The following is a 27,844-nucleotide window of genomic DNA, read 5'->3' as shown; positions in this document are numbered from 1 at the left end:
GAGATCATGATGGAACAAGAGAAAACCTTGTGCTAGTCCTAGGCTAATGGATTCACCCCCCAGTTGAGGACTACAATCTGAAGCTGGAAGTGATGGAAACTATATCTGCCCCTTAAGAACCAAGTCCAGGGGGTCAATGGAAACCATCCCCTCAGTGCTATCAGAGTTGCTGTGCCCAGACTCCAGGGCTCTGCAGTTCTGTGGTTGTGAGTTGCTCCAGCCACATGTGGTCCCTCCATATGACACTCACCCCCATGGCTATCGTGGTGTATATTTGGAGTTGAGGCAGGGCATAGAAGAGGGGAATATTCTGTTCTGGGTAGCTAAGAGATATTTGAGTCGGCCAGCTGATTGTTAATGGGAATCACAATTGTAGGGGTTCCTGAGCTGTTATTTTAGAAGGGGAGTGCTACAGAGGGCCCTTGCACCCTGAGAATAAGAAATTTTCTGGGGTTCTACCCCTCGAGTCTTAATTGTAAGTGGGAGGAGTGGCCCAGAGAGGAATGCTACAAAACAGTTTTTGTTGGTTTTTTTAGGAGACATGGTCTACTTTTCCCTTGTCAATGTATCCTTAGGAAACAATCTGCTGGGACCCTTCTCAAAGCTTTTCCAGCACAGTAGAACCTGCCACTGGTCTAGTCTTCTATTGCCAAATCACCTCCAGACCACCAGGAAGCACCAGAGCAGGCATTAGGGGGAGACCAATATGCCATGCAAAAGCAAATACTAAGTTTCTTTCCACTTATCCCATTGCAGAACTTAACAAAAGGGCTTATTTCTTGCATACTTCCTAGCTATGTGACCCTAGGCCAAGTCACTTAATCTCTTTTTGCCTCAGTTTCCTCTTCTGTAAAATGGGGATAACAATGGCATCCCCTTCCCAGGGTTGTTATGAGGGTCAAATGAGATACTACTTCTAAAGCGCTTGGCCCAGGGCCTGACACAGAGGAAGAGGTGGCTGTTATCATTACTCTTCCTAATAGTCAGGTCCCTTCTCTTTCGATTTCTGCCTGTCAAGAAAAGAATCAGGATCCCAGATTACAGCTTCCATAGAGCCCTTTACTGTTGATAAGCTAGATACAGTGAGGATGGACTTCTACCAGGCACTGGCTAGAAATGTACAAGAAACAAGTCCTTGGAATCCAGCTGTGGTGGTCTGGAAGCAGATGTTGGGGGTGAAATGGATTGCTGAGGCTGAGTGTGTTCAGGGCTGGCCACCTGCTGCAGTGAATGATTCACTTTTGCAGACAAATTACCCTGCAACAGAAAGATGTTACAGTTAACAGAAGGAAAAAATACATCTGGCCCTATTAAAATCAGAATTTAACATATTCAATAGTTCTTTACTATTTAAACTAGTAACCAAATCATAATTTTTTATTTGAAAACATCTTTGTCAAAAAGTAAATTCTTCCATTTTTACAGTAATTAAGCATGCGATAAAAATCATTGTAGCAAAGCCTTAAATAACAATGTTTAACTGTAATTATGTTATACATTATCACTTCTCCCTGGCTAGTTTTACTGTTCCAAAGTGCTGTCTTGCCAAGGCAGAGGAAGAAGGAAAGCTTGATTTGAGGTCAAAGCAACCAAGGTGAAGCAGCTTAGCACATTCAAGCGCCTCACCTTCTCCTTGCCTGACCTCAGAGAAGTCAATGAACCTCTCGGCCCATCAGGTGATCTGGGTAAATGGGAATTGTTTCTATCATCTCGTTTTCTCATATCTAACGTTCCACTAACTATATAAAGCATTAGAGCTGAAAAAATGGTGACTCATTATTTCCAGTGACTGGAAGTCCTCAAACAGTGTCCAAAGGGCCACAATCTGACAGGACTAATTCACAGTCAATGTTACTCATGATACATTTTAGAGACAACTTTTTGCTCCACGCAGCAAATCAAAGTATCAAAATGTACTTTTAATTCACTCCTTCCCCAACTTGGAAGTTTATTACTTCAGTTTTACCCTCTCCCTCATTCATGAGCCATACATATCTCATGCCAGCTTATTGCAGAAGGATTGTGCCTACCCCACCTGGGAAGAGGCAAGAGGCTTCCGCTGGCTCCCTTGTGATCTTGGCAACCAAACTATGCCTCCAGCCCTGTGGGTCTCTAAACATGTCTAATGTGCTTCTAGAAGTAGTCGGCAACCCCAGAGCCTGCCAGTACAAACAGGCCTCAGAATCAGATGGGCACATGAGGGGGACAACCAAAGGGCACATTTAAGCCATCACATGATTCTGCAACCATAAAGAACACATCTTCATTACAGATTGGTTATTTATTTCATCTATCTGGCTGCATCCCTCATTTCTCCACCATAGAAAAATCTGGAATTTGGATTCAAATGCTTGTAACAGTCTGAAGACTTACATTTTAGCACAAATGTTAGCTTTAGAGAAACGGCAAATTCCTATATAAGAAACTATAATAACTGAATAAAGGACTCTAACTCAACTAAGATAACGCACAGGGAAAACGAGGCATTTTCCATAAGGTTTGGCTATTTTGACTCTAAATGTGAAACCTGCCTTAACATACTTGTAAAATGCCTTCACTGCCACTTCAACATCTGTTCTCCTGAGAGGGAAAAGTATTAGTCCAAAGATATGATATGACAGAAACTTTCTGCTCTGCTTTTAGATAGCCCCCCTAACCCTTTCCCAAAGAGAAAGAGGTAGGTGGGAGGGCCCAGGATAAGTACATACCACATCATGTTCATTTTGGCAAAGGGAACTTAACTCCCACAAATGAGCCCAAAGAAAGGCTAAGGATGTACTTTAATGCAGTACAAGTATTCCACAGACCGCAGAAGTGTATCTACCTACTGCAGTGACATTTGTTCATCACGGTGGTCAATCCGTTCCTTCCATCCTTAACGTTTCATCGTGGATGGCGACGCCCCTGCTGCTTTCTTCTTAGTAGCCTTTTCCATTTTCAGCTATAAATAAAAACATTCACACAGTAATATTGTAGAGAGATCAATCAAAGATCAACTGGCATGTAACTTTTATCACTTTATTATTTTAGGAAAAGTCGGCATAATTGCTGACATTGATCTGCTGGCTGCTTAGAAACCCCAAACTTTCCAAAAGTCAGAAATAACTGGGGAGAACAGATGTGAGACAACAGCATCTTAATAACTAAGCATACAGTAAGACTGAAATCTCTCGTTGAGGCCACCCCCTCCACTGTGCCCTTCATCGGATCCACTCCTGCTTCCTCTAGGACTCTGTCCTTTTGCTCATCTTCTCCCTTCTGACTCTCCATGTCTCAGCTGCCTTCTCACCCTGGCCCATCCCTCTGCCATGCTAGGCCCCTTCTACCATAGGAAGATCCTTCCAGGGGCTGCCACTTTGGGAACAGGCCCAAGCCAGCTGTGCTTCATTCCTGTCCTGGCTGTGCTTCTGACTCTGGACATGGCCACCACTGTACCTGTGTATGCTTCCCTCCCCATCCTCACCGATTTTCACATGTTCCAGTCTCCTATTAGGATGTAAACTCCTTGAATGCAGGGACTTTCCTTTGTATATCTTACAGCCTAGCACGGCAAACACCTAATAAATGCCCACTGCCTGACTGCCCCCTCTCTTTTTGACATTCAACGTCCCTTGTCTACTGGATCCCTTCTTTGCTGATGACATTCTTCAAGCTCTCCAGTCCACTCCCCACGCAGCTACCAACTTAGTATTTTGAAAGTACAGAGCAGGCCATGTTAGTCCCCAGCTCCAGAAACCCCAATGGATAAGGTATAGCCTCCTTAGGCACTTCCCAAGCTCTTGGCCATGCCAGTTACCATGTGCCAAGCTATGTGCTTTGTGCTGGGGGTGTAGAGACAAGGAATGAAACATCTCCTACTCAAAGGGGGCTTTCCCTGAAGTCCCAAATGAGCAGGGGGCCCCCACCACCACCTCCCAAAATTTTAAAATTAACTTTTTACATATTTTAACTTATCTATATCTATCTATATGTTGTTCCTTTCCACTACTACCATCAGCCCTTTAGAATATAAGCTTCCTAAGGGAAGGACTTTGTTATTCCTATAGCAGAATGGATTAGAAACTAGAATCCAATAATAGGTTGTGTACAAGAGACAAGCTTGGGACACAAAGACACACACAGAGTTGAAATGAAAGGCAGAAGCGGAGGCTGTCATGCTTCAGCTGAAGTGAAGAGGGCAGGGGTGGCAATCATGATCTCAGACAAAGCAAAAACAAATTAGACCTAATTGAAAGACATAATCAGAGAAACTATATTTTGCTAAAAAGTTACCACAGACAATGAATATCAAAAAATTTTACAGCAAGTTTCCCTGATAAAGGCCTCATTTCTCAATATATATATGGGGTACCGAGTCAAATTTTTAAAAAATAAGAGCCATTCCCCAGTTGATAAATGGTCAAAGGATAGGAATAGGCAGTCTTTAGAAGAAGTCAAAACCATATACAGTCATATTAAAAAATGCTCTAAATTACTATTGATTAGATAAAGGCAAATTAAAACAACTCTGAGATACCACCTCACAATTACCAGAAATGACAAATGCTGGAGGGAATGAGGGAAAATAGGTATATTAATCAGCTGTTGGAAGAGTAGTGAATTGTCCAACTATTCTGGAGAACAATCTGGAATTACAGCCAAAGGGCTATCAAACTGCATACTCTTTGATTCAGCAATGCCACTACTTTATGTGTACCCAAAAAAGATCCAAGAAAAATTAAAGGGGCCTATTTGTAAGCAGCTTTTTGTGGTGGCAAAGAACTGGAAATTGAGAGGGTGACCATCAGCTGAGGAATGGTTGAACAAGCTGTGGTATATGATTATGATGGAGTAGTACTGTGCTATAAGAAATGACAAGGGGGTGGATTCAGAAAAAATATGGCAAGATCTATATGAATTGATGAAAAATGAAGTGAGAAGAACCAGGAGAGCATTATGCATGCTAATAACAATGTTGTAATGATGATCAACTGTGAAAGCCTTGGCTACTGATCAGTACAATGATGCAAAACAATCCCAAAAGACTCATGATGAAAAAGTGCTATCCCCCTCCAGAGAGAGAAGTGATGACCTCTGAGCACAAATTGAAGTGTAATTTTCTAGAATTCTTCTTTTTGCCTTTTTTTTGCAATATTACTCATATGGAAATATGTTTTGCATGATTTCACAAGTACAACTGATAAATTGTTTGCCTTCTCCATGGGTGGGGAAGTGATGGGAGTGAGGGACAGAATCAGGAACTCAAAATTTAGAAAGAAAATAATGTCAAAAGGAAACAAAAAAAGGTTATGACTCAGCCGGGAAGGCGAAGCCCGGAACAACTGCAGACTTCCAAGGCACGAGTCTCTTCCCCTGGGTATCCTAGGCACATCCCACAGGCCGCTCTCTTCTATCTAGCGAAAAGGTTTATGTGGCCTTGAGGAGGCAACCCTGAGCTAATCACAGGCACCAACCTTTCCCAAGGCCAAGTCTCCTGAGACATGGATCTCTCATGAGCCAACACATTTCTGATGTGTGTGTGTGTGTAAAAATATCCATTCATGATTAGCAAATCACTAAATCATGCCTATATTTACAATAAGATCCTCACCCAGTAAAAAGTTACATGACTGAAGCCCTTCCTTATCAAAATTCTAAGTGTCATCGAAACTGTGCTTCCTGAACCTAACAAAATAATCTGTGTGTGCTTTTGTTGTGCTCTCTGCAGATCCTCTAGAAATTAACTGTGGTAATGTGCCTGCTATTAATGCTGTGTTATGGCTTTTGTTCTATGTGATGCTTAGTGCCAAATACCAAGCAAGAAGGAACCTAGCATGTACTTTTAACAATCACTCTGTAAAGGCAGTGCATAAATAGTCTGAGTGACTTCATGACAAGTAAATGCTTAACAAAAGCAGTGAGAGAAAAAAAAGTTTCTTCTTTACCCTTTCCTGGTAACGCCTTTCAAAGTAAGCCATATCATCTTCATTAGGTCTCCTTAAGGAAGATGCTTGATTACTTGTACCTAAAAATGTTTTTTAAAAAGATTAATCTAAACATCTAAAATTTATTTTATACATTTTGAAAATAGTTTTAAGTATTAAAACTCTCTAGAAGGCTTCCATTTCTTTTATCTCATTATTTTCATATTTTTATTATTTAATATTTTTAGTTTTCAACATTGACTTCCACAAGATTTTGAGTTACAAATTTTCTCCCCATTTCTACCCTCCCCCCCACTCCAAGATGGCATATATTCTTATTGCCCCATTCTCCAGTGTGCCTTTCCTTCTGTCACTCCACTCCCTACCCCCCCATCCCCTTTCCCCTTACTTTCTTATAGGGCAAGCTAGATTTCTATACCCCATTGCCTGTATATCTTATTTCCCAGTTGCATGTAAAAACAACTTTTTTTGAGCATTTGTTTTTAGAACTTTGAGTTCCAAATTCTCTCCCTTCTTCCTTCCCCACCTATCCTCCTTGAGAAGGCAAGCAATTCAACATAGGCCACACATGTATCATTATGCAAAACACTTCCACAATAATCACATTCTAAAAGACTAACTATATTTCCCTCCATCCTGTCCTGTCCCCCTTTATTCAATTTTCTCCCTTGACCCTGGACCTTTACAAGAGTGTTTGCTTTTGATTACTTCTTCCCCCTATCTGCTCTCCTTCTATCATCCCCCCTCTCTTATCCCCTTCCCCCTACTTTCCTATGGGGTAAGATACCCAATTGAGTGTGTATGTTAGTCCCTCCTTAAGACAAATATGATGAGAGCAAGATTCACTCATTCCCTTTCACCTGCCCCCTCTTCCCTTCCAAGAGAACTGCTTTTTCTTGCTACTTTTATGTGAGATAATTTACCACATTCTATCTCTCCCTTTCTCCTTCTCCCAATATATTCCTCTCTCATCCCTTAATTTTATTTTTTTAAGACATCATCCCTTCATATTCAACTCACTCTGTGCCCTGTCTATATATATGTATATTCCCTTCAATTACCCTAATACTGAGAAAGGTCTCCTAAATTACAAATATCATCTTTCCATGTAGGAATGGAAACAACAGTTCAACTTTAGTAAGTCCCTTAAGATACCTCTTTCCTGTTTACCTTTTCATGGTTCTCTTGATTCTTGTATTTGAAAAGTCAAATTTTCTATTCAGCTCTGGTCTTTTCACTGAGAAAGCTTGAAAGTCCTCTATTTTATTGAAAATCCATATTTTGCCTTGGAACATGATACTCTGTTTTGCTGGATTTTTATCTCATTTTACACACAAGATTAGAATGCAAAGCCTACCACCCTGAGGGTATGTGCTAGGAGGTAACAGTTATATAGGATAACCGGTAACAATTTCATTTTTCCTGCCTACCTTTGATTTCTAAAACATTAAGTGTTGTGAACACCCCATACAATCACTGGGGAATTGAATATCACTGTGCTGCATTCCCTTTGGGATGGCACAAAGGACTCAGGTTCTCCATCTGGAGAACTTCTAATTCAGAAAACCACAAGCTATGATTTTGTGTCTCTTCTAATTCAGCTGAAGTGAAGGCTGACATAGCAAAGATGGCCACCTCTAGTTCTATCTTTTCAGTAGCTCATGAAGCTTCTTAATTTTCCCCATGGATTAGAATGAACAAATAAAATCTTATTGAAAATCAAATCCCTTAGGAAAGTGAATCATGGCTACCTGGTTTCTGAATTGAAATAAAAACTCTCTTAAGTTAACTCATTACCACCCAATTGCCTACCTTGAACAGAACTAGATGGCTCTTGAAATGCTCTTAGAAATGGGTGGTCTGCAGCAGTAGTCGGAGATTCCAAAATGTCAAGTGGAGGTGCACCTAAGTAGAAAAGCAATTAAATGGAAAAATGAAATCACCCTCTGAAGGATAACAAGAAGATGCACACCAGTAGGCATCCCAGGATCTCAGCACCGGAAGAGACCTCGGAGATCATCTCAGTCAATTCACACCCAAAGCCTGGGTCCCCTGTAGAACATCTCCTCTCTCTGCTTAAAGGCCTCCAAAAATGAGAAGCCCTCCACCCCCTCACAGGCAGTGCATTCTATTTCTGGAAAGCTCTAATTACAAGGCAGTTTTTCCCTGCATTGGAGAAGGAAATGGCTGAGACAACCCCAAATGGGGTCACCAAGAATTGGACATGACTGAACAATGACTCAACAATCAACTTTCCTTACATGGAGCCTAAAGCTACCTCTGGGGCCAAAGAGAGTGAGTTTAATCCCTCCTTTACATGCCAACCCTTCACAGACTTGAAACTAGCTTTCATGTCCACCCCTGAGTCTTCTCTTCTCCAGGATAAACACCCCCAATTCCTTCAGTCAATACTAATCTACCATAATCACCATTCTTGGTACTTCCTCACCCCAAGTACTTCAGTTAAAATGCATTTAATAAAATACCAAAACTTTCTGTATTAAACAGTTTAAGCACAATTTACCTCATTACAGGGCAAATCCATCTTGTGAAATGTATGGTAGGTGAACAAGCATAATATAGAAAAAGTAAGAGTCACAGAGGTCCCTAGTGATTCATAGGAGGTAAGACCCAAAAGGAGGGAAAGAATAAGGCTTGTGACCTTCTGTCTACCTTAAAATGCCCAGAATATGACTAATAAAGTGAACTAAGGCATATTCATCTAAGGAGACAAATACTCCAGCAACATCCTAGTTTGGAGGGCAATCCCTCCCGACAGCAGCTGGCATCTGACTCGGTGGCACCTGAGGGTCTGAAAGCATATTCTACATGCCACTTCCTTCTAATCCCCCTTGCCAGTAAGTTAGGTACCAGCCTCATCTGACCAGGAAGGTAGGTGGCCCATGCTTATGTAGGAAGGTTGCAGACAGGATTGAGAACTAATTTTCTCTTGTTACTGAATCCAGTGAGGGCAAGAGGAGAAGGAGCAACGACCTAAAGCCGCTGCCCCCATGAAGAAGTGAGAGAAAGCAGCTCCTATTTTTGTCTGTTTTCTCTACCAAGAAGAGTGCTCCTTGTGCCAGAAGGGGCAGCATTAAAATGCTTGCTGGCTTCCAGGGCAAGATGAAACATTAGATTGAGACTATGCTGGGAGCCTTCTTACATGATTAATGGTAATCATTCTCATTTTTCAAATAAATAGCTCCTAGGTAAGCTCTTCTACCCCAACATGACCCAATCTCCCAATGCTGAAAGGGAAAAGGCATTAAAAATGGTCAGGGAAAGAGAGAAGGCTGTTCCTGTGTTTACTCTGTGTGATCTTCATACAAGAAGATACAAAAGGAACCCAGAAATTAAAAAGGAATAATCAGATCCTAGCATAGATGCCCAACATCACTCTCACCAGAACAAGAGAACAGAGGCAGCAAAGCAGAGAAATAGAAAAGTACATTTAAGTAGAAAGCATAAAAACCAAATCAGTCGGCAATAATCCTTGTCACACGCCATAAATGGCGAAGAATACGTAAACATAAATTGGGAAGAGATAATAAAGAAGATAAGGGAGGGAATGCTGGAAGTTATTATAAAACCAGGCAAGCCTGACTGAGCAGCTACCGACTTCCTCCACCAGTAGTGATCGACGGCTCCCAGTGCCCAGCTGGATCACAACCAATGCAATAAGGAAAGCTCTGAAGGCAACTCATGGACATACCTCTGGAGGAAGAAAGGGCAGGCAGAATCAGTGCCAAATTGTTCACATCTAAAAATTCTGGCTCAACATGAAGGAGGAAGAGGAGGAAAGTCCCTTCAGAACTTTCATCCCCTCTGCCCTTGCTAAAAGCTTTCACAAAAGACTTTCTGCACCAGAAAGGGATGATCTACCAAAAGTACACAGGGAAGAAGATGAAGACTGAGGCCGGAAGAAGGAAAAGCAGGAAGTGTTCACAAAGACATCTCAATGCCCATAAACATAGGAATTGACGGGCCCAAGTATGAGGGCCTTTTGCTTTTCATCTTTGAGTCTTCAGAAGACAGAACTAGTCCAAAGCAGGCATTTCAGATGGAATGTGTAAACAACAAGATGCTGGTTGGAATCAGGCCACCTCTAAGCATCAAGCGTGTGCATCATCACACATCTTTCCTGGGCCAAGAGCCTTCCTGCCCAAGAGAAGAATGTGGGGTGTCAGATACGTAGGCAAGCAGGGCCATAACCTGTGTCAGAGGCAGGACAGAGGCCAGAGCTGCCCTTCTCTGAGGCCCCTCTCTGTCCAGCAGGTAGCATAACTTCATGCCATATTTGGGGAGGTTGTATTTGAGGCTAGTGAGAAAAGAACTGTAAATATGTTCACGTGTGCATGTCTTTTGTTATAAAAGTTCCATGAAAATCAAACATTGAAAGAGAAGCATGGGAAGATTCATTATTGGAACTGATGGAAGAGGAAGCCAGCAGGGCCAAACAACCAGGATGGGTGAGGCCTTGACCAACTACCTGCAAAAAGCAATGCAGCAAGCACACTGGCTGTGGGCCAGGGCCCCTCTTGCCCTTCCTAGAGACCATGGGCAGTCGCTGCCAGCATAAACATAGGAATTGTTTGCACTGGGGTTCTCCTTTTTCAGCAGGCTTTTCAGAAAGAGGTATGAAATAAAGGTGACAACAAAACCGTAGATGGCACCCAAGATGTTCCTCAGTAAAGAAGCGTGACCCATTCTACCACAAAACAAGGTGTGCCAAAGATGCTTTCAGACACCAATATCAGTTACCCCCTCTTCCCCAGATGGTCACCCACCTATTCCGCTGTCATCTAGTCTCATGTAGCCTTCTGCTAGTGAACTAAATCCTGTTAGTCCTCCCATTGCAGCATAAGGAACATCGTATCCCACGGGCTTTCCCAGGGCGAGCCTCTCTTCCTTAGTTTCCACCACAGTCTCGTGTGTATATGCAGGATGACCACAACTACAAGTAAAGTAGCTATGAAATCCTGGGCATTTGTTACCTGCATAAAATCACAGAAAAAAATGAACATTTGTCAACATTCCATGATACGGTCCTCCCAACTCCAGGCCCTCAGCCCATTCACGGCTCATCTGATAATACAAATAAGGGCATAAAGCAACAAGAAACACCTGGGAAAAATAACAGCGGCAAGAGGACTGCAGAGCAGCAAACGGACCCATGAAGGGATAGGAAGGCACTGTGGACAAAGTGGTAGACTCTGAATCAGAAGGACCTGAGTTCAACTCCTGCTCTGGGCACTCTCAGCCTCAGCTCCTCATCTGTCCAGTGAGGACAATCGTGTTTGTAGCACTTTTGAAACACAGCTGTGACATAATCTGTGCAAAGTGCTCCTACAACTTCAAAGTCCTATATATATATATATATATATATATATATATATCAACTGTGATTATTAAACCATTGATGTGAGTACACATTTACCCTTGGGAGTTAGGAGCTGATGGGAAGAACAATGGACAGAGGATTGCAGAAATGCAGAACGTCCTTCTGTTTTCCCCTCAGGATCCATGTAGACAGTGTCCCAAAAAGTCTTAGTGCAGCTTTAAACTAATAAACTGAGGGATCAGATCCAAGAGATAGTTTGTTTAATGAAAACTCAAGCCATCCATACTTACATGGAAAGCAGGGAGTATGGCCAGGCTTTGCCTATTTGCATAACAGAGCACGGATCTACCCTTTGAAGTCATCAAAGACTCATTCCATTAAAAATGACATTCTAAAAATGTGCTCTACTGCACAATGAAATTTTAACTTATTTCAAAAATAACTGAAATAGCTTCATATGTATAACCTAGAAAATGGATATATTGCTTTTATTTTATATTCATTCTATCTAAATCATAATTTCTCCAAAAGGATGTGTTTAATTCAGCATAATGTACCCTATTTGTCACGTACTGTGTTCTACCAGCAAACAAAGCTGCCTCAAATTCTTTTGGGGGCATAGCTGGATAATAAATAAGCAAAATCTGAAACATCAGTGCTTACAAATACCAGCACTAACTCCTGTAAAAAATGTCTACAGATGACCTCCCAGTAATATGCATTAGTAATGCATAATTTAATTGACTAAATTCCCACTATTCTAAAAATTTCTCAATAAGCCCAAAGAACAATTACAATGTAAACTCTGTGGCTATTAGTAAAATGACTGGTTTATAGCATCTAAGATTTCTGCTTATGATACCAGCGCAGAAGAATATAATTAAAGCAATTCCTTTAAAAAGAGAGAGAGAGAGAGAGACAATGGTACCAACATTCATTGCTCATCATAATTTCTTCTTTGTTGAATAACCCAGTAAGTGGTTCAAATCCATGCGAAGAAAAAATGCAAATGGTCACTTAACACAGAAATAACCCAGAGACGCCTTCCCTCACTTACATGTCCTGCAAACCCTGTCTGAGTCTGCGCTGTGTTGGTCAGCAAAATGCTTACACTTGCACCGAACCGGCCGACTTCCGCTTAAAGGCACGTAGTAGAAGGAGCTGCAAGGGCACTGGCTCACTTTGCAAGGCAGGGAAGTTGGGCGTTCTGGTGGGATCACTTCAAAGTCAGTTTTATGTTGTTTATACCTGCAAAGAACATGGAAACGAATCAGAGACAGTGAGTAAGCGCAGGGAAGCCAAAATTTACCAGGATTCCCATCTTTTAAAAATCTTTCAAAAATATTTAGCCAAGTGATCCTCAGCAGAAATGGAAAGTCTACATCAACCCATCAACTGAAGAATAGCTAAACACAATGTGGTACATGACTATAATGGGACAGGAGATGCTGTCCCAAATGGTGAATGTGATGAAGGCAGAGAAGCGCAGGAAAAGCTGTCTTAACTGATGCAGAGAAAAGGAGGGAGAGCCAAGAAAACAATGCAGACACGATGACTCTGACTGTAAGTGGAAACGATGACATAACAAACGCTCAGAAGTGAATATCATAAAATTATCGAGCTCAAGCAGGACTCGAGATACGAGAGGACACCCCTTTGTGGCGGTGGGAGGGCCACAGGTGCTACACAGTGCACATTTTCAACTTTTTCACTGTATTGATCATTTGCACTGATTTTTTTTCCTCTTAAAAAAGACTATTTGTTATGTAGGATAGCTTTCTGGGAGGGGGAGGGGAAAGAACATTGGGGAAAACTATGATGATGTAAGAAACCAAAAACATCAATAAAAATTTATTTTTTTAAAAAAGTCTGCATCAGTTCTTGTGCTTTGGTAGGAGAATAAATGAAGCATTGTTATTAATGCCTTCCAGCCTTAATTATACCATCCTCCTACAAAGACAGTCTTCCCTCAAACAGGAGCTTTTCTTCCCTTTTTAAACGTGCCTATTGTAGTGCTGGTTTTTTGCTACCTCAGAAGTCAAAAGAACCCAGGTGTTCATTAAACAACACAGTCTATTAAAAACAACCATAACTAGAGAATAGTGTTGGACACTTCCCCATCAGAGCACATTGGGGGTATGGTGTTCACATCTAGGGGCTCCCTTTTAGGAGGCTATAGAGGATCTAAATGAGGGCATTCAGAAAGATAAAGGGCCTCTTCATGGGAGCATGAATATAGGAACAACTGGACAAATCGAGACTCAGAGGGACATGGTAGCGACCCTCTTGTATTTGGAAGTCTGCTAAGGGGAAGAGGGACAGATCCCAGAGATTGTAACAAGGTGTAATCAACAGAAACTGCATGTGGGTAAACTTGGCTCAATGTCACAGCAACTCAGAGCTATGCAAAATGGTAAGATTTACAAAGCACAATGTAAACAAACACTTCCCAAACAGTGAGAGCAGCCTGGAAGTAGAAGGGGCTGCCTCGGGATATAATGGGATCCCCTTCAGTGGGGGTGTACATGTGTTACAAGGCTGAATAACCAACCACTTGCTAGAGGTGCTGATGAAGGGGCCTTTGTGGTCACATACAGCGGGGCTGGACAAAATGGCTTCTGAAATTCTACTCCTGATGTCCTCATCAAGGCCATTATTAAAGTCAGATAACCCTCAAAAGCTAAAATGGTCTGTGAGCACATCCTTCATCAGTCAGCAAGTTCTCTCCAGATAGGCAAATCACAACCTGTCTGGGCCTGCCCATCCCATTCTCCTCCTCTGGTTCCCAGGCTTCTTTCCTCCTGACATCCTAAGGGGACCAAAGGAGCACTCTAGCTGTCCCTGACATCCCTCCCTCTGGCCACATGACCAGCCCATCTTCTCTTTCTGCCTTCCAATTTCCCGAGGATGTCTTCTGCTTCTATTTCTCACACTTCTTCGTCAGAGTTCCTCACCAGCGGCATGTTGCTGCTGTTCATATCAACCAAGGGCCTCTCTATTGCCTTCTGTGGGAAATTAATTTTTAATTCTTCAGAGACTGTTGTGTTCCACATCTTACGGCCATAGAGTGACACCAGTAGAGTGTTGGAATTCACGCAAAATAATAAATATAAAATAATTTAGACTTAGTGTTGCAATGTCATCAAAAAAAGTTACATATTCAGACACAGATTTCCATCCATGACTGCCTTTCCTGAATTGCTATGATCTGGGAAAGGGAAAATTAACTCCTAAATAATAAATCTGAAAATATTTCATAAAACATAAGCATTATTTCAGAAGAAATGCAAGTTCAGACAGGCAAAGGTGAGACTATTGAAAATTCCCAATGAAGGAAACACCTCACTAAAAGTGAAAGCATTATGAAAGTCTCACAACTGCTGAGCTTTCATACAGTAGGCAAAAGAAAGGAGTTACTTTAAATGTTTCTTAAGCTCGAATAACATATATTTAACTCTTTATTCTATTTAATGGAGAGAATAAGGTTAACAAATCTGCTTAATGAAATCCCTCCAGAAAAAAAACTAGAATTTCATTACCTTCAGAACCTTTTGGCTTCAACGGTACCATGTCTAAGCAAATTAGGCCCAATACGCCATGCATAAACATATTTTCACTGTGTATTTATCAAGTATCAAAGTGCGAAAAAATATTGTTTGGGGGAAATTTTACTCCAAATACAAACATGTTATTAGATTAGTTCCTTGCAAGGAAAATTTGGTTCTAACAAAATCATATATTTACGCAAAGGAAGTCATATATATAGAGAGGGAGGAGATAAAACAGATCCATCAATCAAGTTTGTTGAGTACCTACTAAGTACCAGATACTGTGCTAGGTGGCCAGATGAAGTTATTACAAATGAAACAGTGCCTGCCCTTAAGAAGCTTACACTCCACTAGAGGAACAGCTGTACAAAGCTGCTTGACACACAATATATACAATTTGCCATGTACCAAGTAAATTCAGTTGGGGGATAAGGTCTGGGAAGGCTAGACCTGCTTCATCTGAACCTTGAAGCAAGCTAGGGATTCCAAGAAGTGGAAGTGAGTAGGGAGAACCTCCGAGGTAAGCTTGTGGAAGATGGAATATTGGGCACAGGAAACAGGAAGTGAGCCGGCCTGGGGAGAACACAGAGCACACTCAAGCTGGCATCTGACAGCTCTCCTCTTTTTCACAGTCAGATGCTTAGACAGGGACTGGTCCCATTCTGTCACTTCTCAGTCTCTCCTCCACCCTTCATAAACTGCCTTCTGGTCCCACCACTTACCTGAAACTGTTCTGTTCAAGGGAACCAATGAGTCTTGCCTGATAGTGCCAGTGGCCTTTTCTCAGCCGTTGTTCATTCCTTCTGCGTGACCTTCTGCAGCTGGGGCCCATGTGCACCACTCACTGCTCCTGGGAACTCTACTCTCCCATGGCTTCTATGGTACTCTCCTCTTGGTTTCTTCTTAACGTCTGCTCATCCCTTCCCAGTCTTTTTCGCTACATAATCATTCTCACGCCTAATAAATGTAAATATCCCTGGTTCTATTCTCCTCTGCCCACAATCTCTCCCTTGGAGATTTCATGAGCTCTCATGAGTCCAATTATCATCTCTCTACTACCTGCTGGACAGCTCCCCCTCGATGTCGTACAACTATCTCAAGTTCGACATGTTCAAAACAGAACTCACTATATTTTCCCCAAAACCTATTCCTCTTCCAGATGTGCCCATTTCTCTTGGGGAAACCACCATTCTTCCTATCACCTGGGTTCATAACCTTGTTGTTACCCAAGACCCTTTCCTCTCCCTCAGTCTCCACCTCTAACCAGCTGTCAAGGCTTGTCAATTGAAAAAGACTGCTGGGGGTCAGGAAAAGCCTCATGCAGGAATTGGCACGTAGCCTGAACTTAAAAGGAAACGAGGCATTCTAAGAGAAGGCAGCATCCTCCAGGTATGGAGGATGGCCTGAGCAAAGGCATGGAGGCTGCAGTTAACAAGCCCCCTCCAGCCGTGTTGCCCGAACACCTGGCACCTTTCTTTGGCCTTATTCTCTAGTACATGGGCCCTCAGTAAGCACACAGCCCTCTCCCATGTCTGTGCACTTACTCCCACAGGCCATCCTCCTTGCGTGTCACAGAATGTGCCCATTCAGAACCTTTCTCTTCTTCCAATCTCTTCTCTTCTTCGGCTCAGGTGTGACTGCCCTCTCCTTCCCCAGGTGAAGGGATTCTCTCCCACTGTTCCTAGGGCACTTTGTCTAGGCCTCTCCATTACACTGTCCCCTCTAGATCTCTCATACTCTTGTCAACAAACCTCCTTCCCTACTAAACCTCATTCTCTCGATCTCCCCCATCTCAGATCTTCCTTCTCTGTGTCCACAATGCAGTCTTCCCCATGTTCGACCCCAGGAGAATGTAAATTCTTGGAGGGTGGGGACAGGGACTTGTCCTAATATTGGTGTCTCCATCACCTTGTGCAGTGCTTTGCACAAAGTAGGAGCTTAATAAATGTTGGCTGAGTTAAAGGAAAAGAATCGAGTCATGTAGTAGAGCAAGGAAGAACCTGTGAGCAGACTGAGCATTAGAGTGGTATCCCCAAAATGTTCAGAGAAGCTGGGTGAGGAAGGCTCCGGAGAAGATCTATGGAAAGATGGGGATCAGAATAACCCAGAACAAGAGCATGGATCGGTGAGGATCTGACCTAGAACAGGATGAGCCACATCCATGAGATCACTAATGCACTCAAGTTTAGGACAGAAACAGCACTTTCACTATGTTCCCAGAGACACAAGAGAACTTTCCTGAGGCAGGAATTAGGTCAAACTTGGGGGGAAGTGAAGGGCCTGTTTGAGACTATCTGGGTATCGAGAACAACTAGATGTTCCTAAGAGTAAATCATAGAAGACCATCAACAAAAAAGATTTCAACTCCAACCTTTTAAAGTTTCCTAATAAATAAATTCATGAAAATACGGGGGCAGAGCCAAGATAGTGGCTGGAAAGCAGGGACTAGCATGAGCTCCCCACCAAGTCCCTCCAAAAACCTATAAAAAATGGCTCTGAACCAAATCTAGAATTGCAGAACCCACAAAACAGCAGAGGGAAGCAGGGCTCCAGCCCAGGGCAGCCTGGATGGTCTCTGGGTGAGGTCTATCCCAGACAGAGCTGGGAGCTGGTGAGGACCAACCAGACCAGGAGCTGGTCGGAGCAGGCCCTAGTGGCTCTGAATCAGTGAGCTGCAGCAGTTACCAGACTTCTCAACCCGCAAACACTAAAGACAACAGAGAAGGTTAGTGGGAAAAGCTGCGGGAGTGGAAGGAGTTTGTGGTTCAGCCACCGCCCCCGGGGCAGCGGAGGTGGGGCAGCTACAGCTGCAGTTGCTTCCGGCCTCAGGCCCACCTGGTGGGAGGAATTAAGTGGCGGATCAGAGCAGGAGCACACAGCCTGCTGAAGATCTAAGCCCAGTCCGGGTTAGAGGTTCTTGGGGAAGGAGGAGTGCTGGTGTGGCAGAGCTGGCGCAACCCCCCCAAACGTGGAACATAGAACTCTTTAGTCTACAAGCAGTCATACCCCGCTGAAAAACTCAAGGGTCAAGTTAGTTGGTTGGTAATATGGCCAGGCAGTGAAAACGCACCCAGATTCAGTCTCAGACTTTGGATTCTTTCTTTGGTGACAAAGAAGACCAAAACATACAGCCTAAAGAAGTCAACAAAGTGTAAGAGCCTACACCAAAAGCCTCCAAGAAAAACATGAACTGGTCCCAGGCCATGGAAGAGCTCAAAAAGGATTTGGAAAAGCAAGTTAGAGAAGTAGAGGAAAAATTGGGAAGAGAAATGAGAAGGATGCGAGAAAACCATGAAAAACAAGTCAATGACTTGCTAAAGGAGACCCAAAAAAATACTGAGAAATACACTGAAGAAAACAACACCTTAAAAAATAGACTAACTCAAATGGCAAAAGAGCTCAAAAAAGCCAATGAGGAGAAGAATGCCTTGAAAGTCAGAATTAGCCAAATGGAAAAGGAGGTCCAAAAGACCACTGAAGAAAATACTACCTTAAAAATTAGATCGGAGCAAGTGGAAGCTAGTGACTTTATGAGAAATCAAGATATTATAAAACAGAACCACAAAAATGGAAGACAATGTGAAATATCTCACTGGAAAAACCACTGACCTAGAAAATGGATCCAGGAGAGATAATTTTAAAATTATTGGACTACCTGAAAGCCATGATTAAAAAAAGAGCCTAGATATCATCTTTCAAGAAATTATCAAGGAGAACTTCCCTGATATTCTAGAGCCACAGGGCAAAATAGAAATTGAAAGAATCCATCGATCGCCTCCTCAAATGGATCCCCAAAAGAAATCTCCTAGGAATATTGTCACCAAATTCCAGAGCTCCTGGATCAAGGAGAAAATACTGCAAGCAGCCAGAAAGAAACAATTTGAGTATTGTGGAAACACAATCAGAATAACAACCCAAGATCTGGCAGCTTCTACATTAAGAGATCGAAGGGCTTGGAATACGATATTCTGGAGGTCAATGGAGCTAGGATTAAAACCTAGAATCACCTACCCAGCAAAACTGAGTATCATGCTCCAAGGCAAAATATGGACTTTCAATAAAATAGAGGACTTTCAAGCTTTCTCAGTGAAAAGACCAGAACTGAATAGAAAATTTGACTTTCAAACACAAGAATCAAGAGAAGCATGAAAAGGTAATCAAGAAAAAGAACAAGAAAAAGAAATTGCAAGGGACTTACTAAAGTTGAACTGTTTTGTTTACATTCCTACATGGAAAGATGATGTGTATGATTCATGAGACCTCAGTATTAGGGTAGCTGAAGGGAATATGCATACATATATGTTTATGTATATATATGGGTGAATGTGTATGTATGTATATATCTATGTGTGTGTGTATATATATATATACATATATATATATATATATATATAGAGAGAGAGAGAGAGAGAGAGAGAGAGAGCGGACACAGGGTGAGTTGAAGATAAAGGGAAGATATCTAAAAGAAATAAAATCAAATTAAGGGATGAGAGAGGAATATATTGAGAGAAGGAGATAGGAAGAGATAGAATGGGGTGGATTATCTCGCATAAAGGTGGCAAGAGGAAGCAGTTCTGTGGGAGGAGGGGAGAGGGCAGGTGAGGGGGGAATGAGTGAATCTTGCTCTCATCAAATTTGGCCTGAGGAGGGAATACCATACATACTCAATTGAGTATCTTACCCCACAGGAAAGAAGAGGGAAGAAGATAAAAAAGGGGGGGGGGATGATGGAGGGGAGGGCAGATGGGGATGGAGGTAATCATAAACAAACACTTTGGAAAGGGGACAGGGTCAAGGGAGAAAATTCAATAAAGGGGGATGGGTTGGGAAGGAGCAAAATATAGTTAGTCTTTCACAACATGAGTATTGTGGAAGGGTTATACATAATGATACACATGTGGCCTATGTTGAATTGCTTGACTTCTTAGGGAGGGTGGGGTGGGAAGGGAAGAGGGGAGAGAATTTGGAACTCAAAGTTTTAAAAACAGATGTTTAAAAACAAAAAAAAAAGTTTTTGCATGCAACTAGGAAATAAGATACACAGGCAATGGGGCATAGAAATTTATCTTGCCCTACAAGAAAGGAAGGGAAAAGGGGATGGCAGGGGAGTGGGATGACAGAAGGGAGGGCTGATTGGGGAACGGGGCAACCAGAATATATGCCATCTTGGAGTGGGGGGGAGGGTAGAAATGGGGAGAAAATTTGTAATTCAAACTCTTGTGAAAATCAATGCTGAAAACTAAATATGTTAAATAAATATAAAATTTAAAAAAGAATAAAAAAATTTTAAAAAAATGAAAATACAATAAAAATGCTCCTAAGACACCTTGCATGACATGCCCCATGAGATTCATGGTCCAATCCCCTGAGCTTTGTGCCCCAAGTCTCCCTACCTTTAAGCTGGTCACTCCCTTCCTGGCTGCCACCACCCCTGATAAAACGAGACCATCTTTTCCAAAGTCAACAAGTTGGACAAGGGGAGAGTCATGCTGTGATGCTGAACCAGCAAACCTGGGTGCAAACCTGAGGTCCAAAATGGTTTTAAAACATTTTTCCCATACTATAATAAACATCATGGAACACATTCATCCATCTTTATTTCAACTATGGCATCTGCTAGTGGATTATTTTATTATAATTTCACATTTTCTAGTCATCAGTAGAAAACTTAAAATCATATCTTACCTGTGTGTACAAAAACACTGAGTTTCTGGGCCAACAAGCTTACAATCCATGCCCATGGGCGATCGCCAGCTCACAAATAATCTGTTTCGTAATCGCACTGGTAAAACTTTATTTTTGTATTCTTCATATTCTTCAGGAGTGAAAAGTTTCCCTCCATCATCCTCACCAACAATTCTACAACAAAATTATTTTTTTATAAGTTTGGGGTATTTGTTTTTCAGAGAAAGACAAATTAAAATCTAAAACTCAACACTCCTGAAATAGATTACATACTCAAGTAAAGATTCAACTTCTCTGTCTTTCATGTTAATCAATCAGAGAGCAGTGAAGACATCACTAAATGTGTCAGACCCCACACCAATACTAAATGTCACTTTGGCAACAAAGCAGTAACAGTTGAAAAGGATGGTTCCCCAAATCCCTGGTTCGTATATGAAAGCCTGGAAATGAAAAGATCAATAAATGAATAAATCCATAGCAACGAGATTTAAATTAATGTGTTTCACAAGACTATAGCACTTAGTTTATTATACATTCATCTGGATTTTCTCCTCTTTCTGAAGCCAACTAAAGTGCCTTCTGTCTCCTTTTATCCTCCTCCAGGATTAGCCAAAGGGGCAGGTCTGAAACGCCAAGGCATTTATCATTCCAAAACCACGAAAATGCTCACTAGTGCACACAGGTGACGCCAGCTCCAGCCAGGGCTACGCACTAGAGACAGTCCCTAGCAAGCACCTGCTTCCAGCCATAGAGAAAGGCGCCTATGGCGCACTAGGCTAGGAGTCAGCAAGACCTAGGTACAAATTTCACTCTGACCCTGTGGAGCTGGGGGATTCTGGGCAGGTCCGCTGACTTGCCATCTGTAAGATTGGGGATAACAATACCTGGAGCACTTGTTTCTCAGGATTGGTGATCGTGAGTAGTGGAAGAGCTTGGCGAACTTTAGAGCACCAGCACGCTATCACTGCCAATTGTCTCTGTGCTTAGTTTACATAAACCCCTCACTCTAGGGATTGAGACTGGGCTTACTATTTTAACAATAATAAAAATGCTAAACGGAGGCTAAACTTCCAATTGTCATACAAAAACTAGAGGAAGGGAAAGGGAAAGATAAGTAGTCAAAAGTGAAAGCTTTTCCTTTTGAATGTATGCCTCTACGATGCCATTTGCAATCTGCTACATTATGTCCCACTTTCTCTCCTACAAGGTGTTATCATCTTAAGTCTCCAGGCTTCCGAATCAATTGATGGTAGGTTGGGGGTGAAGGAAAGGCACACCCTACATCATCTTACGGCCACTCCTCTTAAATGGACAAATAAAACATAATTTTTAAAATTATAGCACTTTGTACTATTGAAAATGATTCTAAGCTTTTTAATCAATTTAATGTCATGAATATGATCACAGTCAGTTGTCTCATTATGACAAAGAATTCGTTTCTCTAGTAGATGCATTCCAAGATGCAAGGAAGGAAGGAAGGAAGGAAGGAAGGAAGGAAGGAAGGAGGAGGAAGGAAGGAAGGAAGGAGGAGGAGAAGGAAGGAAGGAAGGAAGGAAGGAAGGAAGGAAGGAAGGAAGGAAGGAAGGAAGGAAGGAAGGAAGGAAGGAAGAAGGAAGGAAGGAAGGAAGGAAGGAAGGAAGGAAGGAAGGAAGGAAGGAAGGAAGGAAGGAAGGAAGGAAGGAGGAGGAGGAAGGGAGGGAGGGAGGAAGGAAACAACTATTTATTAAATGCCTACTGTGTGCTTTTTTGTAAGTATCTCATGTGATCCTCATGGCAACCCTTCCAGTGCTCTTACTATCCCCATTTTACAGCTGAAGAAACTGAATCACAAAGAGGTTAAGTGACTGGCCCAGGGTCTCCCTGTTAGGCAGGTCAGCGCTGTAGTCACTGCTCCACCTAAGCAGCCCAAGTAGCAGAGGAATGAACGTGCCCGTAGAATTTCAGTCTTCAGACGTGAGCGTTACCGTAAAGGGCGAGGATCGCCAGTAGCCCTAACCCACAACAGACTGGCCAAAGACCGTGCCGAGCCACAGGCTGTCACAGGACGGTATAACAGGTGAGGGGTTAAGAGTCTATGTTTCAGGCTAATGGTAAGGCTCCCTTGGAGATCTGTGATTTAACCATCTGTGGTGAGGGAAACCCAAGAGCTGCTCTCTGCCTGATCCTACAGTGAGTACTTTTCTACAGGGGTCTGCCCTGTTAATGGTATACTGGGAGATTTTCCTGGACCAGCTCCAGGTAAGGGTATGACAAGCCAATTATTGTTCAGCCGTGTCTGACGCTTTGAGACTTTTGGGGGGGGGGGGGTTCTTGGCGGAGATACTGGAGTGATTTGCCATTTCCTTCTCTGGCTTTTTGTACAGATGGGGAAATTAAGGCAAACAGGGTGAGGTGACTTGCCCAGGGTCACACAGCTAGTAAGTGTCTAAAGCCAGATTTGAACTCAGGAAGATGAGTCTTCCTGACCTCAGGCCCAGTGCTTTACCCACCGAGCCACCTAACTGCCCTGGGAGGGAGATCCAAGCTCAAATCCCACTTCTGGTGATTACACTATCTTTTTCCCTTGTAGGGCTTCAGGTCTTTCTCTCTAAAATGAGGCATGTCAGAGTCAACGGTCTCCGCGTCTGATTGTGCTGAACCTTCTGTATGAGGCCCTTCCTGATTCCTCCAAGTAAGTGCCTCCATTGGCCCGAGTGCCTGTCCTGTGTCTCCCCTCATCCGTGGCCGTGTCATTTCCTAATTCTTTCCATGTGTTCTCTTCCCTCATTAGATTGTAAGCTCCTTGAGGGCAGAGAGCCTGGCACGTAGTAGGTGCCTCCCAATAGAATAGAGCCTCAGGTGTACTATGTACTGTTCTGGGCTCTGGAAACACCGAGGCAAAAATGAAACAATCTGCGCCCTGCAGGAAGGACAGGAAAAGAAGCCAATGGTTCTGGAATCAGGAAACATGGGTTCCAAACCCACCTCTAATCTTACTACCTCTGTGACCCTGGGCTAGTCGTTTCTCCCCTCTGGGACTCAGTTTCCCCATATGTAGAAAGAGGGCCTTGGAGTGGACAGCTTCTTAGGGCCCTTCCCACTCCAAATCTATGATCACTGTCTCTTCTTTCTGAGCCCATTATCCTCTCTGGAAAATAAAGCCTCTGAGGTCTAACTCCAGATCTGAGACCCTAACTTACTTTCCCTTTTTGGGACTCAGTTTCCCCAGCTGCAAAGGTGTAGGGGAGAGGTGTTACATCTGAGAGCTTCAGCTTGAGGGGTTAGATTTGGGGCTTCCTCCCTGCAGTGACTTAGGAAACGCTTCAGTTCAGCTCTGGGCTGCCTCAGTTTCCCCAGAGTAAAATGGGGGTGGGGGTGATCTCTAAGGTTGCCAATTCACAGTGCCAGATTTAAGGCTTCTTCCCTGGGTAATTTTGAGCACGCTGTAGCCCAGCCTTAGGCTGCCTCAGTTTCCCCAGCTGTAAAAATAGGGAGTGTTGCCACTGAGGGCTTCAGCTTAAGGTGTCACATCCGGGGCTTCCTCCCTGGAGTGACTTGGGACAAGTTGCGGTTCTGCTCTGAGCTGCCTCAGTTTCCCCAGCTGTAAAAGGTGCGCCAGACTCTAAGGACCACCCCCCCCAGCTCGGGGCTGCCTCAGTTTCCCTGGCTGTAGACTGGGAGGTGCGGCCTCTGAAGTCCCGCCCAGCTCCGGACGGCCTCCCGAGGTCCGGTTCCCGGCTGCCTCAGTTTCCCGCTCCACGCAGCGGTCGAGCTGGCCCTCACCTTCGGTACTCCAGGTACTCGTCCACGGCGGCGGCGGCCCCGGGGGACAGGGTCAGCCGCTCCATGGCTGCCTCCCGGTGGCCGTGATCTTTCTGCCCTCTCAGCGCCGCCGCCGCGAACAACTCGCCCCCAACCCGATCTTTGCAGCAGTCCGTTACCCTGGAGACGCGGGAGGCTCGCGCAGCCACCGGCCCAGGGCTTCCAGGCGCAGCTTAGGGCCTCGTGCACGGGCGCGCGCGCGGCCACGATCACGGTCATGATCACGCGGATGCTCCCGTGCAACTCCTCCGCCCTGGGCTTCAGCGCCCATGCGCAGATAGAAAGCTTGTTCCTCCCATTTCTTCCCCCGCCGCGGTACCGGAAGACCCCAACAAGTGGATACAACGCAGCAACTTTGTGTACACTTTGTATCCAATTTTGTCCCCCAGTAGTTACCCCACACCAGTCCCTGGCGCCTAATAAATGTTTCCCAAACGGATCCTGTGGTTTCCTTGGTCGTGCCCTCTCTGAGGCCTTGAGAGTCTAAGGAGTAACTTGCCAGGGTCTACCCTGAACACTTGCACACAGCTCCCATTATCATGTTTGCCTTAAGTCATCTCCTTCACTTATTAAACACCTACTGTGTGCCAGGCACAGACACTGCGGATACAGAGAGGCGAAAGACGGCCCCTGACCTGGAGGAGCTCACAGGCTAACGAGTGAGACAACAAACAAATGTGTACAAACAAGCTAGACAGGAAATAATACGTGAAAAACGGGGGCATAAGAATGAAAAGGTGTTGGGGAAGCTTCCCTGTAGAAGGTGGGGTTTTAAAGGTTAAGTTAGGGTACCCAAGAGGTAAGGATGGAGAACGTCTAGGTATGAGGAACCGCCAGAGATAATGCCCAGACCTGGTGGAGTGTCTTGTTCTGCGCAAAGCTCCGAGTTACTGGATTGAAGAGCACATGTGAGATGTAAGAAGCCTGGAAATAGGGGTGGGAGTTCCGGAAGGCTAGGTTATAAAGGGCTTTGAATGCCAAGCAGAAATTTATATTTGGTCTTGGAGGTGATAGAGTTTATTGAGTAGGGGGTTACATGCCCAGAGACACTTTAAGAAAATCATGTTCCTAGCTGAATGGACAATGGATTGGAGTAGGGAGAGACTTGCAGGGAGCAGACCCACCAGCAACTTTTGCAATAATAGTCCAGATGTGGGGTAATGAGGGGGCCTGTACCAGAGTGGGGGTGGTGTCAGAGGAGAGATGTTGCAGAGATGAAACAAATGGGCGATGTTGCAGAGGTGAAATAGATGGGAGATGCTGCAGAGGTGAACTAGATGGGAGATGCTGCAGAGGTGAACTAGATGGGAGATGCTGCAGAGGTGAACTAGATGGGAGATGCTGCAGAGGTGAACTAGATGGGAGATGCTGCAGAGGTGAACTAGATGGGAGATGCTGCAGAGGTGAACTAGATGGGAGATGCTGCAGAGGTGAACTAGATGGGAGATGCTGCAGAGGTGAACTAGATGGGAGATGCTGCAGAGGTGAACTAGATGGGAGATGCTGCAGAGGTGAACTAGATGGGAGATGCTGCAGAGGTGAAATAGGTGGGAGATGTTGCAGAGGTGAAATCAACAGGCCTTGGCAACAATTCTATACGGGGAGTGAGAGATAAGGACAAATAGAAGATGATGGGTAATTGGTAAGATAGTGTTTTTTAGACTAAATGGTCCCAGTTCCTTCAATTAGTCATCATATAACATGTTCTCCAGTTCCCTTAGCAGCCTCATCACTCTCATCTGGACACTCTTCAGGCTGTCAACATTACTCCTAAAATGTGTTGCCATGTTCAGGATGTACTAACATAGGTGGGGTACAGTATAATGGTGCTATTGCTTTCCTGGTCCTAGATACTATGATACTCAGTGCAGCCTAAGAGAGAATTTGTTTTTCTGGCTGCCTGATGGCACTGGTACCTCATTTGAGCTTGAAATCCACTAAGACCCCTGGATGTTTTTCACATTAACTATGATACACATTGGACTTTACATTTACCTTTTAAATTCTTATTATTTTTGGATCATTGTTCTACGCAGTTGAGAACTTTTTGAATACTGATTCCATCATTCAAAGGGAGCTATCTCTCACAGCTTCATGCTATTTGCCTTCTATGCCTTCATCAAAGTCACTGATGAACATTTTTAAATGGCACGAGGCTAAGATAGATTCCTGGGGTCCTCCACCAGTGCAGGTCGCTTCACTAAAGGGAGGAAGCCCCTTAAACCTTGGGATAGACAAATTTAAAACAAATAAGAAGGAATGCTATTTCATCTAGGGAAATAAACTTACAGAACTCCCCAAAGTAGCACAGGCTAAAATTATACGTTTCAAAATGTATAAATTTTGCATATGCCTCTATATGTACCAGGGTACTTCTTTTCATTTTTGGCTTTGTATTCCCAAAGTCTGTGCATATTTTAGGTGCTTAATAATTGTGCGTTGGTTGATTGACTTTGATGAATGCATGGACGACTGAGCCATAATGAATTTCAAAGAGAAACAAGGATATTTTTTAATATCCAATCTTGGAAAGTGACATCAAAGAAAACAACCACATCTTTCTACAATGGATCTCTTAGTGCTTTTTTCAGAGACTATGGATTTGACCCTGAGTAATGATTGTTATATTTAATTGCAGGTTTTTCTCTGTATCTCAGTTTCTCCAACAGTAGAGTAAGAATAATGTCTAATACTATTATCTACCTTCTAGGAGGCTCGAGCACCTCAGTCATTTCCTTTGTGTAAAAGCTAATCCATGTAAATTCTAGGTATCATCATCATTATCCACACTAAAGATTCAGCGCATGTTATGTATGTGCAGGACATTGTGCTACTCACTGGGCATACAAAGACATGCAAAACAGTCTCCTTCTGCCCTGAAGAGGCTCACACTCCATTTAAAATGACAGCACAGATCCATAAAATGAGAGGCAATATGGGGAAATGAAAAACAAAGGAAGCGTCTGCTCTGGCCTACACAAAAGGCACCTTTTTTCTGTCCTCAGATAAAAAAATTAGAGAAAATGATGCTCCAAGACTCAGAGGAAAATGGAGATGAGATGAAAGAAAAATATCAAAGGACAGAAAATGTTTCTAGGAAATTATATTTTATTAATAATATTTTTCATAGTAAGAGGCAGCGTGTCACAATAGATAAAGAGGCTGGGCTTGGAGACAAAAGGCCTGAGTGCAAATCTCATCTGTGTCACACAAAGCTGTATGAGCATGAGCTTCAGGGCCCAGGGCAGATCTGCAGAAACTACAAATTACTAAGAAGTTGTGGTGGAGGGAGATCCTGACAGTCCTCAAACTGCAGGACTCCCATAGGAGGTCTTGTCTTCTCTGGCATGTCTGGCCACTAAGGTACTGTGTCTTCACAATTTCTCATCCTCTTGGTTAGCACAGACAGTGTTTTTAAAAATCACTTTTTGAATTCCATTGACTGGCAATTGCATTGGGCACGTGGATTATACATCACATTTTGGACAACTTTGTAGATTTATACTTGGATCAATATGTCCCCACTCTCTCCCCCTCCCTTTATT

At 43.3% G+C, this 27,844-nt stretch overlaps 1 protein-coding gene across 1 annotated transcript; it reads right to left on the bottom strand.

Annotated features, from left to right (window-relative positions):
* Positions 1-1,062: 1,062 nt before the first annotated feature.
* Positions 1,063-24,325, bottom strand: FAM221A (family with sequence similarity 221 member A). Its single transcript, XM_036761419.1, has 8 exons — positions 24,261-24,325; positions 20,499-20,672; positions 12,323-12,513; positions 10,712-10,918; positions 7,737-7,829; positions 5,925-6,004; positions 2,829-2,941; positions 1,063-1,257 (listed from the first exon to the last, which is right to left on the bottom strand). The coding sequence occupies exons 1-7, from the start codon at positions 24,323-24,325 to the stop codon at positions 2,876-2,878; spliced, it is 876 nt and encodes a 291-aa protein (XP_036617314.1). The 3' UTR covers positions 1,063-1,257; positions 2,829-2,875.
* Between the last annotated feature and the right edge of the window lie 3,519 nt (positions 24,326-27,844).

Source organism: Trichosurus vulpecula, chromosome 5 (assembly GCF_011100635.1).
Source record: "Trichosurus vulpecula isolate mTriVul1 chromosome 5, mTriVul1.pri, whole genome shotgun sequence".
NCBI classification, from domain to species: domain Eukaryota; kingdom Metazoa; phylum Chordata; class Mammalia; order Diprotodontia; family Phalangeridae; genus Trichosurus; species Trichosurus vulpecula.
The sequence above is the reverse complement of the archived record's forward strand: the minus strand, read 5'-3'. Positions and strand labels throughout refer to the sequence as shown.

Coding starts and splice junctions, on each gene's coding strand:
- FAM221A (XM_036761419.1), bottom strand. CDS start 24,325: ATGGAGCGGCTGACCCTGTCCCCCGGGGCCGCCGCCGCCGTGGACGAG. Junction 10,919..12,322: donor AGACAGGGTTTGCAGGACAT/GTAAGTGAGGGA, acceptor GATTTTATGCAG/GTAACAAATGCCCAGGATTT. Junction 7,830..10,711: donor ACTAGATGACAGCGGAATAG/GTGGGTGACCAT, acceptor TTTTCTACTTAG/GTGCACCTCCACTTGACATT.